Here is a 16,099-nt window from a genome sequence, read left to right on the forward strand (position 1 = left end):
GTGGAGTCTGGGAGATGAGGAAGGGGAGTAATAGAAGTGAGACCACTGTATCCATGATTACAATGAGCCTCTGGTTGTTCTCACCTACAAACATAGACACAGGAGGAACCCAGGAATCATGAATACCTCTGATGCCTTTAGGCCTAGAGAGGAGGATACCTAAGTCCTCCCACAGACCCCATGAATCTCCTTGGTACACAGCCCAGGGCCACCCAGAGGATTCAAGGGGCCTGGGGTCTTTGGTGGTGGGGGGCCCCGGCTTCGGCGATAATTCAGCAGCGGGGGGTCCTTCCACTCCAGGTCACTCCAAAGACCCGCAGCGGGGACCCCCTGCCACCAAAAACCCGGAGTGGAAGAAGCTCTGGGGGCCCGGACCCCATGAGAGTTTTCCAGGGCCCCCAGAGCGAGTGAAGGACCCCTCTCCAAGGGCCCCGAAAAACTCTTGTGGAGGGTGCTTGGGAGGCCCGCGGCCTGGGGCAAATTGCCCCACTTCCCCCACTCCACGTGCGTCCCTGACACAGCCTGTTTATACTCAAGACTTAATTCCTAGAACTAAATCATATCATTTTTAAAAGAAAGGAAAATTATCCTTTTAGGAACATATGTTTACTGAAGCCAATATGTTATCCTTTCCTTCTCCAGTAACTTGCTTACCAATATTTATTGCACTTTCTGAACACCATCTCTTTAGTTCATCTTTATCTAAAAACAGATATTTTATTCACTTTCTAGTTCAATTTTGTTGGGAAATTGCTTGGACCAAGAGGAAACTCCTTGAAGAGGTTACAAGAGGAGACAGGTGCAAAAATGTCTATCCTGGGCAAAGGTTCCATGAGGGATAAAGCTAAGGTATTGTACATGAATTCTGACCTTAATGTCAAGTGTACATAAATTATATATAGTGCACTCTTCTTAAAAGGTTAATTTACATGAAAAAATTACTAATTAAATTGTATTAAAAACCTATTCTCATGTCTATCTTCTTCCAGCAATGGTTTGTTTGTGAAGCTTACTGCTATAATTTGGACATGTGTAAATGTGCTTTGTGTAGTTTTATTCTTGTCCTCCATGCTATTTAATATTTGTCTGGGGATGTTGCACTTTTCTCCTTTGAATATTTATTAGGTAAGACATATTTGAAACAAAGAGTTTCAACAGCCTTGAAGAAAAAAATTAAATAGCACTGAAAGGAACACACCATATGGCACGTTTCATCCTTGCTGTTTGGAATGTCCACTTGGTCGTGTCACTCCTCTGTAAGATGACTGTTTATAAAACTAAAGCAACTTTTTTTAACTCTGAATGAAAGAATGTGACTTTATACTGTAGTGTACCTTATCATCATATAGTCTGATCTTGCTTCAACAAGCAAATAGTATCTGTTCATTCCACTGATCTGTATTTTACATTGACATATCTTTTGTGGCTCTCTCTGTCACCAGTGCTATTTGTTTCAGCAGTTAAAATGGCAGGGCCAGGATAAAATAAAAACTAACCAGCATTCTACTATTTTTATGAGTGATATTATTTGGTTTTGGTGACTCATTTTTTTCCTCATCGCCGGTCACATTGGTATTATCAGACCATTGGCAAAATTAAACAAATGAACAAACAAAGAAATGAACCATCCAATACGATGCTATTGTTATGAATAATATTATCCCTAGAATTTAAAGCCAAATTTCCCATATAAAATGTATTTCAATTTGCCACAGATTTCTTTAAGATATTGGTCACAGAAGGACTTAATTATCTACTTGACAATCTCATTTTTATGGCTTTATTTTTTTTATGGCTTGATTACATCCAAGAGTTTATTTTCAGTTATTAACAAGTAGAATATTTTATAATCTTTGAACCTGCTTCTGGTACTGTAAAAATATTGCTCTCCAGATCAGTAAATGCATATGCTGCAGAAGTGGCAATAATGTACATTTATATTGTGTGTGCCAGCTCCTTGCCCAGCTACTCATTCAGATTATTATTGCCAAGAGCAGGAATGACCTGAACAGGGGCGAGTGAAAGGCCTGTTAGATCAGGAAGTGTTGGACATAAACAGGCAGACTAAATGGTCTGATTCTTAGACCAGCCTCCTCACCTATCATGTCTCATGAATCTGATCTGACAATCCAAGATTTACTAGACATTACTACTTACTGCATTAGAGAACACAAAGGGCTGGATTCTATGAGCTGCTGAGCACTGCAGCAAAATCAGAATTCAAGGTACCCTTCCTCCTTAGAAAACAAGACAGAATCAATGTTCTGGAATTGAGAATGGACATCATGAAAACTCAGTTCCATGAGACTGATGTATGATATGTTGTTTCAAAGTATGGCAGTGATGAAAAAATTCTAGTAAGACAGGTCATCATAAGTGACTGTCCTTTTAACCTTGCCATAATGGCTGAAAAGAAAACAAATTCCCCAAGTAATTAGAATGAAAGATAAAAAAATACCTGAAACACATGAATCATAGTTACCAGGATCCAATGAGAGGAAACTGGGGACAACTAATTTTGAATGTATAGCCAAAGTAGTTCTCTCAGACAGGATGTGCCAGGGACAGATCCTGGAAAAAATTGGTGGGGGTGGGGGGAGGACTTTATTATGAACAGAAACAATAGCCCAAGCCTTGCTATACAGAAAAGGAGGGGAGGGGAATTGCCATTTTCAAACAAGCTTTCTTGTAGGAAAACACCCACTGGTCTCCTTTATACAGTAAAACATGGAACTTTCACTGAGCTTAAATATTTGCCATTAGATTCGGCTCTGGCTTTTTGCACCATTCTGGATATAGTTGCTGAGGTCAAGGCTTAAAAAACTCCCCAAGTATTCCCCAGGCTGGGGGAATCTCCAAACAGCTCCTGTGCGACCTCTCTCTCTCTCTCTCTTTCAGTCCCTAGCAGTAGACAGCACAGCCTGGGTACCACCACTGCTGCCTGATCCCTGGCTGTTAGAATAGTCCATTGGGTGTGTGGGCAGCTGTGCATAGGGTAGAGCAGCTGGCTAGATTAAAGCCACCTTTGTCCTCATCTTCTCCAGTCCTGTGCTGGCTGCAGCTGGACTGAATCAGAGAACTGGGAACACAATTTTTGAGATATGACTGTTGGAAAAGATGAAAAATGTACCTGCTCTGAAGTTCTTAAGCACATATTTTAAAGAGGATTTATCTGCTGATTTGCCCTGTCCAAATTGATGAGTGTCTATGACAAACAAATATTGAAATGATGGAGTTGTCAGAGAATGTGTGTATTTCGCATGGAGGAGGAATAAGAAATCGGAGGATTTGACCATGGGGAGATTTATGCAAATGAAGTAATGAATAAGAAGCAGGAAAACATACAAAGAAGGATGGGAATAACATTTGGAAATTGATTATGAACATAGGCTACAAACAAAGGACCATAGTATGCCTGCCCCTGAGTAAGAAGGCTCTTCCTTTCTACGCCAGCCCTTTTGTACAGTTACAGCCCATGAACTCAGAGAGCACAAGAACTATAACAAGGCTAGTGCCCAGAGTGGTGCTATCTATAGTAAATGGGACTGGGAGGGGCCATCATCATCAGTGTTGCAAAGCCCAGAGGGATGTAGCTTCCTTGCAGATTGAGCACCACCTAGATCAATCTCTAGCTAGGTTCTTTAGAAGCTTTGGCTGGATGTTCTGTCTGTGTTTGTCATCGGTGGTCTTCTTGTGCCACAGAAACCTTTTGCATCCACTTGATCACCTAACGTAGCAAAAACTGGAAAGGGAGAAATCCTGCTTCTTCATCAGCTTGTGGGTGTTGTTCTGTCCTTAGAGGTGTTTGTGCACAAATACTGCACTATGTAATAGAATAGGGGTAGGCAATCTATGGCGCGGGTTCTGAAGGAAGCACACGAGCTGATTTTCAGTGGCACTCACAGTGCCTGGGTCCTGGCCACCAGTCTTGGGGGCTCTGCATTTTAATTTAATTTTAAATGAAGCTTCTTAAACATTTTAAAAGCCTTCTTTACTTTACATACAACCATAGTTTAGTTATATATTATAGACTTATAGAAAGAGACCTTCTGAAAACATTAAAATGTATTACTGGCACGTGAAACCTTAAATTAGAGTGAATAACTGAAGACTTGGCACACCACTTCTGAAAGGCTGCCGACCCCTGTAACAGAGTATTGCTGTGGCCATATGCAACCCCAGTGCATTAGAAAGCATTGTGCCTCAACTGGGCACACTGCCTTGAAGAGTATCCCCTGCCCCACACAATGTATGTGTGACTCCTCATGCAGGACAAATCCACTTAAAGTAGGCAATAAGGGAAACTCAAAACGAAGAAGGTGAGCAGCTTCAAATGCACACTGTGTGCCGTAGAAATTATGCACCTGCCACAGGAAGTTGTGCTGGGAACTGTGGGATAAGCACCCAGAGGGCAATGCTATGGCAACAGTATAGCAGAGCATTAATGGGCAACAGTTCTTTACCCAGTCAGCATAGCAAGAGTGGATACCCTGCACTTTTGTGATTAAATTGATACCACTGGTTTAATTAGCAACCGTTCAATTTTCTGTAATAGATGCAACCTAAGGGGACAGAGTAGCATAGTTTTGGACTAAAATAGCTCCAGTTAACACAAGAAGTTGCAATGACAATTGGAAGCACAGGGGGTAAGGTTGTCTTGTACACGCACTTTTCTCTTAGACTTGTTACCCAGAACTCTGGCTTTAATGTTGACTCTACTCTAAATCACTGAATTTCAAAATGTTTAGTATCTAAATAGCAGAGTATATTTTTGAATTGACTGCAGAAGGTGTTACCTAACATGATGGATGCAGCACTGATCAGTGTGAATTGTGTCAATCGTAAGAGAACAGCCAGTTTCCAATGAGATCTTAGGACAGGTTGAAATAACAGGCTGTCCATCCTGAGAACTCTCATTATTTTGCTGACTCGTATGATGCTATTATAGCTTGTTATTCCTGTAGTGGTATAGTATTATACACATGCAAATCTATTCATTAGAACTGATAGTGATGAGATTAAACATAGTCATACTAAATTGCCCATTTTTTTATTCTTTTTTTCCCTCTTCTTCCAATTCATGGAAGATAATTGTGAAAGAAAACAAAAACCAGTAGATAAGAGGAAATTGATTATGAATAGAATCAGCTGAGGGACATCAATCCACATAAAGTTTGTGCATGATTTACAATCATATCCAAGTTAATAATTGCTTGAAACATTATTTTTAGGAGCTAAATCTGCAAAGAATACATGTTAAGCAAGCAATTATGTGCTATTAAGTATACACTTGTACATGGAAATAAAGTTATTTTCAAGTGTTCAATAAGTGAGGACCCTCTTTTCTACACACTGCAACCCCTGTGCTAGTCCAGTCCTTTCTACCAAATTGAAGATGTGTCCCCTGTGGGCTGGAATAACTATTCTGTGTGAAGAGAGGACATGTTCCCTCCAGAGGACTCAGGGGGACCTTTGGCCACTGTCAGGTCATTTATTTTTTGGGTTAGTCTAGTGAGGGAATCCCTTCCCTTGTCACAGGGTGTTGCAGAAGGGAAGGGGAAGAGAAGCAGAGTGCAATCTTTGGGCTGGACTGACCCTTCCACGTTTCCCTGGTTTAATTTTCATGTATAGAGTAACAGCCTTTAATAAATAATAATAAGAATAATAATAATTAATAATAAAGTATTCTTCATATTGTTTAACTGTTTCAGAACAGCATGTGTGAGAGAATAGAATGGATATGAATGATACCAGATGTGAATGGATGGCATAGGAAGCTATAGGGTCTTCCTTGATCCAATACTGACCAATGTTGTCTACATTCCTCTCAGGGAGGATAAGTAGCAAACCATGCTTAAGCACTTGATAGGCTGGCCAGTATTCAAGAGATAATCATTTGGTAAAAATTGTTTGATGACCATCCCATCTTCCATCTCTCCCTTCTTGGGTAAGATGATTGAAAAGGTGGTTGGGAGCCATCTCCACCAAAATCTAACATTTCCTCAGTCAGGTTTCCTATCTGATATGCTATGGAGACAGCACTAGTTCTGTAGCTGGACAGTTTCTTTAGGGCCAACACAACACTAAAATGTCCATGCTAACATTAGAACGTTCACTGAGTGTTTTATAACATAACCTTTAATTTGGTATATGATGATGAGTATACTTGAAATTGGAAGCTCCCTGGAGTAAGGACTGCATTTATTTGTGTCTATTCGTGAGCACATCATTGGTGCTTAACAAATAAATAATGATAATGATAAGAGGAGTACAGATAAGCTCACGATAATAAGCACAGTCCAGTACCCAAGTTGCATGATATTTGGCCACATCAAAATATCTTTTATTTTTAATGAATGTTGTCTGGGATGAGCTTTCATGGGAATATGTGAGATTATCCTTGGGAAGCATGATCTTTACCCAGAAATATAACTGTACTTTGGATAATACTATTTATAGTGATAAACGTGATTGGTGAGAGAGGACAGGGGAGGCCATGATCTCAGGTTAACAAAAAAAGGGATGAACAAGGCAAACTGAAAATAGAAAAAGTATAGGGGCAAGGAAGAAAGAGTGAGTATAAATATGGTCATAGAGTTTAAAGCGAGAAGGGATTGCCAGATTATCTGTTCTGACCTCCTGTATATCACAGGCCACCAACACCACCCAGCACCCACATACATTTGGTGGCAGGTTTTCATGGGCCACAGAGCAGAAGGACAAAGTTATTTTACCACCATATTCTCTTTTACTGTGTGTTTAAATATATGTCAACAGTGTTCAGGGCTCTGGGTAGGCATTCTTTGGTGAAGAATTTTAAATCTAAATAAATAAATAGCCAAAATACAGAAGGCAGAACAATTAAATTACAAAACAGCTCCCAGCGCCTTAGTAGCATTCACAGGTATTCCAAAATCTTTCACTTAAACCATGATTTTTACTTAAGAAGGACAGGATTTGGAAGTAAATCTGTAATTACTTAGATATAACAGAACTTGTCACACAGGCCAGTGAGCTCTCATTCATAGGTATTAGTTTAAAATTTAAATGATAATTACAGTACTTGAGTTAAATCCTCTGGCTATCATTGGGTTAATTGCTCCCTCAATATAAATTATTTTTTATTTAGACAAACTCTGTTGGCTCTAATTTGTATTTTGTACACTTTTTTTAAATTCATTTCACCCACTATTTAAATATTCATGTATTTTTTCTTCAAGCTGTTTGGAAGGTGCTCTCCCCATCCACGGTACTATTTCCTTAAACTGGAGAATAAGCAGTCAGTGCAGCATAGAATTTCAGCATGGAAGCTACTTTTCCATCTGTGAAGTCTTTGTCAGTTACTGAATTAACTTTTAATTGCTTTCCTATTCAAGTTTCAGGTACTGTTTAAATAATGTATTACAAATGGGGGCTCTTCATTAGAGAAGAGGCAAACTGAGTAAAAATATTTCATTGCACCTAATGAATCAAATACTTCGCACTCCACCAAGGATAGAGATGACCCTGCACACACAGAAGAACTACTAGCAAAGCAATAGAGTGGCAGTGCAGCTGCTAGGCACCAAGCTATCAGATTGAACATAGCATTACAGAAATGTAGAGCTGGCTAGGGCATTGAGAGGTTATCTAGCCCAGGCCCCCATCCTCAGGCAGGACCAACTAAACCTAGACCATCCCTGACAGGTGTTTATCCAACCTGTTCTTTAAAACCTCCATATATGGGGATTCTACAACCTTGCTTGGATGCCTATGTGAAAGCTTATCTACCCTTATAGTTAGAAAGATTTTTCCTAATATCTAACCTAAATCTGCTGCAGATTAAGTCCATTACTTCTTGGTCTACCTTCAGTGGACATGGAGAACAATTGATCACCGTCCTCTTTATAAACAGCCCTTATCATATTTGTATTTCTTCACACAATGCATAGTCAACCTGTGGAACTCCTTGCCAGAGGATGTTGTGAAGGTCAAGACCATAACAGTGTTCAAAAAAGAACTAGATAAATTCATGGAGGATAAGTCCATCGATGGCTATTAGCCAGGATGGCAAGGAATAGTGTTCCTAGCCTCTGTTTGCCAGAAGCTGGGAATGAGCAACAGGGGACGGATCACTTGATGATTACCCGTTCTGTTCATTCCTTCTGGGGCACCTGGCACTGGCCACTGTTGGAAGACAGGATACTGAGCTAAATGGTCTGACCCAGTAGGGCCATTCTTATGTTATGTTCTCAATATTATCAGGTCCCCTCTCTCAAGGCTAACTTGTTTTAACCTTTCCATGTCAAGCAGAAAGGACTTTTTTTTTTGTCTTGACTCCTGTAATACATCTGTTCAAAGTGAGTGACTGTTCCACCATCGATGCTCCATCTTTCTTCCTTGCCACTTCTATTGTGTGTTTTCCATATGCGATGTTTACCTGTACTGGCTTTAGTATAGTGCTGATCACCATAGTATGTGTTTAGCTCACAAAACTCCTGAAGTACAAATGTATGATTATCCCAATTTTATAGATGCGCCTCTGAGCCTTAGAGGGCTATTTTCTACAAGAGGTTCTGGTCCTAATCCAGCAAAACTCTCAAGCATGTGCTTAAAGCTATGCACATACTTAAGTGCTTTGCTGGATTAAGATTGAATCCAAAGAGATAAATTGACTAACACACAGGAAATCTGTGGAGGATTTGGGAACAGGACTCAGGACTGTTGTGTCTGCACCCAGTGCCTTAACCACAAGACCATCCTTTCTCTTTCTTTGGGACAGCAGATGATTATATCTTTACACTAGACCATAAGCAGAGTGCTGTAATGCCTGAGCAGTAAATTCTCTGAGTATTCTGGAATCCCACCAGTTTTCTGGGAAGACCACATAAAAGAGTTGCCCTGCCCAACAGGAGAGAAGAAAGCCTATAAGTGCAATCCAAAGAAGCTGATGATCTGAGTATAATAATATGTCCTATTCCCAGGTTTTATTGAAAAATTAGATCCAGACTGGGCATGCTGGCATGAGTTGAGGCAGAAACTATACGGTTAAAATGGCCTCGATTCTCCACTGCTTTGCACTTTCTGTAGTCATTTACACGAGTGCAAGGTGAGTGTGAAATGAGTGTGTAACTACCAAATCAGAACAATAGCATTTTACACCCTCTTTGAACAGGTGTAAGTGACAACATAAAGTGCGAGGTAGTGGTGTATCAGATACATTGGGTCAGATTCTCTTCTCATACCAGTTTTAAACCTGTTTAACTTCATTCACTTCACTGGGGTTACTTAAAATTTATACATAAATGAGAGGTTCAGTCATTCCCATGAGAATGTTTCTACTCTTTTATTTGTAAATATAAGTTGGGATATTTAAAAACACAGACTACCATCCTTTTATTTTTAACCCTCTTGGAGATGTGATCTGGAATGTGTTCAATTATCCCTGAAATATTTTTTCCCTCAAGTAAAACATTTTTGCTCCACTGAAATAAATTCTCCATCATCTTCAATTGTAAAGTTACTAAGAGAAAGGAAAACTGTGTGAATTACTGGATTTAGAGAACTGGCTCACATCCAGAGGCTTGAATAGGTAATTTTGGAACACTAAATTTTGTTCACCTTTTCAAATTTTCTGTTGGTTTTCCCTACAGATTTGATTTCTATGGCATATGTAAAGGTAATATTGACTTGGCTATTATTACCTCAACAGACATGCTGTCTTTGAGTTTGCAGCCATTGTATCCCAAGAGCAATCTTAACTTCTGTCATAAACAGATAGTTAAGGGTTAATGCCTCTTTTACCTGTAAAGGGTTAACAAGTTCAGAGGAACCAATGGGGGGACAGGATGTTTCAAAAGGAAGGAAGGAAGTTCCCTTTGTCTTGATCAGTTTCAGTTTTGGTTGGAGTGGAAAAGATCAAGGAACCAGCCTCTTATCAGAGAAGTACATTTTAGAAAAGAATAAATAGCTTCATGTTTATTTTCTTTTGTGACTTTGTCTTTGTGCAATTAGAAGAATTATCAAATTGGGGATTCTTTTGTGTACTAAGTTTTTGCCAAGGGGAATATCCTCTGTATTTTGAATCTGTTGTCTGTGAGAGTAGCTGGTATGCTAATCACTCCCAGAGGTTTTTTTCTTTTACCTTTCTTTTGTTTAATTAAAAGTCTTATTTTTAAGAACATGATTGATTTTTCCTTGTGTTAAGATCCAAGGGGATTGGATCTGGACTCACCAGGAATCAGTGGGGGAAAAGAGGGGGGGATCCAAGTGGTTGGATCGGTGTTCACCAGGAAATTGGTGAAGAAGTCTCTCAAGACTACCCATGGAAGGGAGTTAGTACTTGGGACTGGTGGCAGCAAAACCAAGTCTAGGCTGGTAATTCAGCTTAAGGGTTCACATGCAGGTCCTCATATCTGTACTCTAAAGTCCAGAGTGGGGGTGAAACCTATGACAGCTTCAAGAGCAGGATTAGGCCCTTTCTATGTCTTCTAACTATGAGTTGATTGAACAGTAATGTCCCAACCCAATTAAGCACATTCTTACCTGCTTAAATATGGCCACAAGTTCTGGGTCACTTCTGTGAGGGCCTCCAAACCACAAAAAAAATCAACTGCCCCTATCCATCAAAATTTAGGATCTCATACAACAACCATCAAATGAAACTCCAGTGATTTGTTCTCATTTCAATGAGGTGAAAAAGGACTGCTAGCAGCACCCCCATTCTCAAATGTTATCTGCCAAGGAAACAAAACACATTCCATAGACAAAATGACACTTCCATTTTTTCTCCTCTAGACAACCAAAATTGTTGCTCTTTTGCTCTCTGTCAATCTTTCTAGCTCCTATTTTAACTTTGGGTTAAGCACCATCTGAATGATCATTCATTTTAAATGTTAAAAGAATCTTTCAAAGGTTACACTTCACATGTAAAAACTAATGATCTTACAGCCATTTGAACCTCTTCAGCCAAATTTTCAGAACTGTTTTCTATTTATGAGTGTTAAACTTTGCCTATAGAATCATTCGTGTTTCTGATGTTTTCCACACTTTCACTTTTGCAACAAATATCACAACGTATATGTTTAAAACACATGGATTTTTCACATACTCACTAAGATTCCCAGCTGCACCCAATGTCCAGTATTGCTTCTGAAGGGGAATTAAGGTAGAACTGAAAAAGAACTGTTTATTGCTTCGTAATGTTGGGTCTTATTTTCCATTGGCCAGTCCCTGGCCTCATTTAGAGTTGCTAACCGGTTATTGCAAAGTATGTAGATTGGGCATTGCCCGTAGGAATCAGCAAACCAATTGGGAATTGCGAGAGCAAAGCAGACCACTGCCCATGCTTCCTTCTCCCCAACCCTCCAGCTATAGCCCCAATATTTCCCTATGCTTCTCAGTGCAAAGGAAGTGGAGGAGGTGTCTATGCTGGTTTTATGCTAGTCGAGGACTTGTCATGACAGGGAAATCTTCAACTGAGCAAATCCAAGAGCCTTATGGCTCCTTTGTGCTGGTGGACCAGTTCACAGAGGCTATATTTGGGGGGAGGAGGTGCGGCAGGGGAGGAAATCTGGCCAATTTAATGCTTTAATTTACAGATGCATGATAGCAATGCATATGGAATTTTTGATGGGTTGGTTTGTTTTACAAAGAGATCTAGCATTAATTATCAAATGGTCATCTTCATAGAAAACCAGTACATATGCCAATAAGATAATGCAAATGAATTATCTGCTGAAATTTGAAAACTGAGAAAAAGTGGACATTATCCTTTCTTTCATAAAGCCTGACCCTATTTTTCATAAGTTCCAAGAAAAGTGATAATAGCAAGAGCTGTTTCATACATGTATGCTTCATACATACTTTTAAGAACCTTGAATGTTTGTAGCTTTTTTTGAAATGTGAAGTTTGTGTAGTTATTAGTCACCTCCTTTGATTAGTAAGGGAATCTTTTATAATAGAAGCTCTCAGAGGCATTGGAGCTGAAGCTTGGTCCCACTGTGCTCAGCGGCAGCTTTGCACATAACACAGGAACCAGAGGTCATCCAATGAAATAAATAGGCAACAGGTTCAAAACAAATAAAACAAAGTACTTCTTCACACAATGCAGTCAGCCCATGGAACTCTTTGCCAAGGATGTTGTGAAGCCAAAATTATAACTGGTTCAAAAAAGATTTAGATAAGTTCATGAAGGATAGTGAATTTTTGCCAAGATGGTCAGGGATGCAGCCCCATGCTCTGGGTGTCTCTAAGCCCCTGACTGCCAAATGCAAGGACTGGGGATGATCACTTGATAATTGCCTTGTTCTGTTCCCTGCCTTTGAAGCACGTGGAATCGGCCACTGTCAGAAGACAGAATGCTGTTCTAGATGGACCACTGGTCTGATGCAGTAGAGCCATTCTTATGGTTGCTTATGATTAACATTGACTTCAGTGGTCACAAAATTCCACCCATAATATTTTACTGTGTGGGAGGATGAAGTTCAGAAGAAGAATGTAGATGTTTGCCTATTAATTCTGAGATAGTAAGGTATTATCATTAGAATTTATTATCTGTATTACCACAGCGTCTAGGAGTCCTAGTCATGGACCAGGGCTATTTTGTGCTAGGTGCTGTACAAATACAGAACAAAAAGACAGTTCCTGCCCCAAAGAATTTACAGTCTAAGTACAAGACAAGAGCTAATAGATGGATACTAACAGACAGAGGACTAAAAGAAAACAAAGAAACTTTATTGGCAAGCACAATAGGCAGTGGTATGAGCATACCAGCATTCTAACCATATGAAGTGTTTTGTAAGTATCATGGCAAACAAGTTTTGAGGAGGGTTTTGAAGGAGAATGCTGAGTTCATTTTGTAGATGTTTACAGGGAGCTCTTCCCTATCTGGAGGGACAGCATGGGAGAAAATTTAATAAGTAGGCTATTGAGGCTGGCATCATAGGCCCAATCAGAGGTGAGAGTCAACATCTCAATAAGCAAATGAGAGATGATAGGATGGGGCTAGTTAATGAAGGGCCTAGAAAATAAAGATAAGCAGCTTATCTGTGTGTTAGAGAAGGGGGGCAGCGGAGAGATGCAAAGAGAGGGATGACGTGATCAAAGCAACAGCTAGGAAAATGATCATTGCAGCAGCATTCTGAATAGATGTGAGCAGGGCTAGGTTTCCTTTGTCAAGGCCAGAAACAAAGATGGTGCAGTAATCAAAATGTGAGATGAGAGTGTGTGAATGGATAGAAAGGCCATATCTTAGAGACGTCATGCAGAAAAAATCAGCAAGATTTAAACAGACTGGATGTGGTGTTCTAGAGAGAGACCTGAGTCTAAGATGATGCCCAGATTTAGGGCCTGAGTGACAGGCAAGAATGGTGATGTTGTCCACAGTGATCAAGAAAGGAGGTAGCAAGTAGTACTTAGGGGAGAGAGGAGAAAAGATTAAGAACTCTGTTTTAGCTATGTTGAGATGTCAGAAACACATGTTGAGACAATTTAGCTTGGACACAAGGAGACCAGTCTGGTTTAGGTGCAGAAGTTCAAGCACTGATGGACTGGAAGTCACAGAAAGTCTGAGTGATAGAAGGTGGAGGTGGACTGATGGGTGGTGCTGAAAGATACAAAGTGATAGTCAGAGAGGAGGAACTCCGCAACAGAGATATCAGAGAAAGAGAGAGAGAGAGCAGGGCTAGACACTAGATGTGTCATAGGGAATAAGCCATCTGCACCACTTTAAATATTTTCTGCTAAATTGATTCATGAAGTAATATAATATTTCCATGTTATTAATGGTGGCATTTTCAAAACTGAATAACAAAGAGGGCAACTGAACCTTCTCTGAAGAATTACATACTCTAGAGCTGGTACTTTAGAAAATTACATTGTTCTATGAGGACACTCTTCAAAGAATTATATCAGACATTGAACAGATGCTGAAAGATCCCTATTTTATTACTGGTGCAACACAGTGGTGATATTAAAAGTCTTCATCTCCTCCCTCGCATCTGATGTTAGAACAGACTCTCATATTTCACAGTTCTGTCAATATAGTTGTGAGACTCATATTGCTATTTCCAAAAAAGGCTGGCTACTTGTTTTTTTGTTTTTGTACTGATAAATTAAACTACTTCCATGGGGCCAAGTCTCAAAGTGGTTCTTTAGGGTTTTTTTCTGTTCCAAGTAAAAACTGATGAAAGACCTCAAGATTGGCCTTTTATGGTTTTCTATAGAGTCTCCAATGTGAGAAACAGAATGCATAGATTCTAAGGCCAGAAGGGACCATTGTGATAATCTAATCTGACCTCCGATATAACACAGGCCACAGAACTTCCACAAAATGATTCCTAGAATGTAGCTTTTAGAAAAAAACATTCAATCTTGATTTAAAAATTGTGAATGGTGGACAATCAACTATGACTCTTGGTAAATTGTTCCAATGATTCATTACTCTCATTATTAAAAATGTACGTCTTATTTCCAGTCTGAATTTGTCTAGCTTCAATATCCAGCCATTGGATCATGTTATGCCTTTTTTCTGTTAGACTGAAGATCCCATTATTAAATATTTCTTGCTCTTGTAGCTAGTTCTAGCCTTTAATCAAGTTACCCCTTAACTTTCTCTTTGTTCAGCTAAATAGATTGAACTCCTTCAGTCTATCACAATAAGGCATGAGTACCTTACTGCTCTATCTTATTTTCTTTTTTTTCTTTCCCCTCAGTGCACATATTTCTTTCTCTGCTATTAAAATCCTTTGTGTCCCCTCCACCATTCCCTTTCTTGTTATTATAGTGGTACTGAGTGCAGATGGGCCAATATTTGATAAAGCTCAGGTCAGTCACATTCAGATGATAAGATTCAATAATGTTATATATCCCTGGCCCAGTGAATAAGAGTTAGGAATTCATGCTTCAGTGGAAATCTGTTCCATAAGAGTCTAGACTTCTTAAAAAGAGGTAATTAATGGGAATTTGGTCAACCAACAACTTGCATATGTGTGATGCAGCTCTTTATTAACATGACTTTACTAGGTTCAAAGAGCAGTGTGTGCTTATAAAGACAGTGTTTCTAAAGGAGCATCAAAGAAGGCATTTTGCATGGCAAAAGGAGGTTCTCAAAGAAGTGTCAGGATGTTCTTTTGAGAAAGGAAGTGATAGTTGTTCCCTAGAGAGTAAAATGCTCTTTATTTTTTGTTTTGCCTATTCGTAACAATTCCATCTCAGTAAGACATTGGCCTGAAAAGAGCTTCATGAAATACATGGCTATGTTTACAGTCATGTATTTTCACTGGTTGTCTGTTGTATGTGGTAAACCTTGTTTGACAGCACCAGATATATAAATAAAGCCCCATGTATCTGATATACAGTGAAATATATGTTCTAAATTGGATATGAGCCCCTGCATAAACCAGATCCAACTTTTCTCTAGTTTGCTCCACTGTGGGGTGAATTAAAATGCTCGATTCAGACTCTCTTGAATTTTGAACTTTGAAATCCAGATCTGTGCTAAACTCTTTAAAATTTCAGACCACTTTGAACTGATGGGCCAGAGTCTCAGCTGGTGTAAACTAGCATAGTATCATTGGCTTTAATGTCTATCATGGTCAATCTGTTATCTCCTACCAGCATTACATTCTTATCTCTATTCAATCCACTGGTGACTTTTCCCACTGAGTTGAACAGGAGCAGGATCAAGCCTTAAGGGCCTAATCAATGTGAGTTTTTGGAGCAGGTTCTGTTACATTTTTTTAAAAAAAGCCTGAAACAGTATCAGAGAGAGAGAGAGAAAACTGAGAGACAGAGAAAGCATGAGTATCTGAACTTGATGACTTAGAGCAGTTTTGGGGACTGTAGATCTTTCTTGCTGATGGCTTTTCCCATCTGTACTTCTGCAGACTAGTAATTTATATTCCAAAATATTTTATTTATCTGCACGGGGCTCCATAAAGACTAGTTTTGATCTTGCTGGGTTTTGTTTTACGATAATTGTTCTTGCTGTTTTACATATAGATAAACACAGAAACGACTGTTTTGAATTATTTGCAGCAATTATGTTAAATCCCAGTTTTCCATGCATAATGTTATCTGTACTCCTGAGGACCATGATAAATACTTTTAATATTCTTTA

General features: G+C 39.3%; 2 protein-coding genes across 4 annotated transcripts in view; one reads left to right on the top strand and one right to left on the bottom strand.

Moving 5' to 3' along the window:
* KHDRBS2 (KH RNA binding domain containing, signal transduction associated 2) overlaps nt 1-16,099 on the top strand; it is a 694,643-nt gene that overhangs the window by 269,598 nt on the left and 408,946 nt on the right. For all 3 annotated transcript variants that reach the window (XR_007774032.1, XR_007774033.1, XM_050950940.1), the window contains exon 3: nt 733-849. Coding sequence is in view for 1 of the 3 variants with exons in the window: in XM_050950940.1 (XP_050806897.1) it covers nt 733-849 (117 nt within the window). In the remaining 2 variants the exon portion in view is untranslated. The remainder of the gene's footprint in view (nt 1-732; nt 850-16,099) is intronic.
* LOC127049743 (uncharacterized) overlaps nt 1-16,099 on the bottom strand; it is a 412,642-nt gene that overhangs the window by 250,541 nt on the left and 146,002 nt on the right. The gene's annotated exons all lie outside the window — the stretch shown is intronic.

The sequence above is a fragment of the Gopherus flavomarginatus genome, chromosome 4 (assembly GCF_025201925.1).
Source record: "Gopherus flavomarginatus isolate rGopFla2 chromosome 4, rGopFla2.mat.asm, whole genome shotgun sequence".
Taxonomy (NCBI): domain Eukaryota; kingdom Metazoa; phylum Chordata; order Testudines; family Testudinidae; genus Gopherus; species Gopherus flavomarginatus.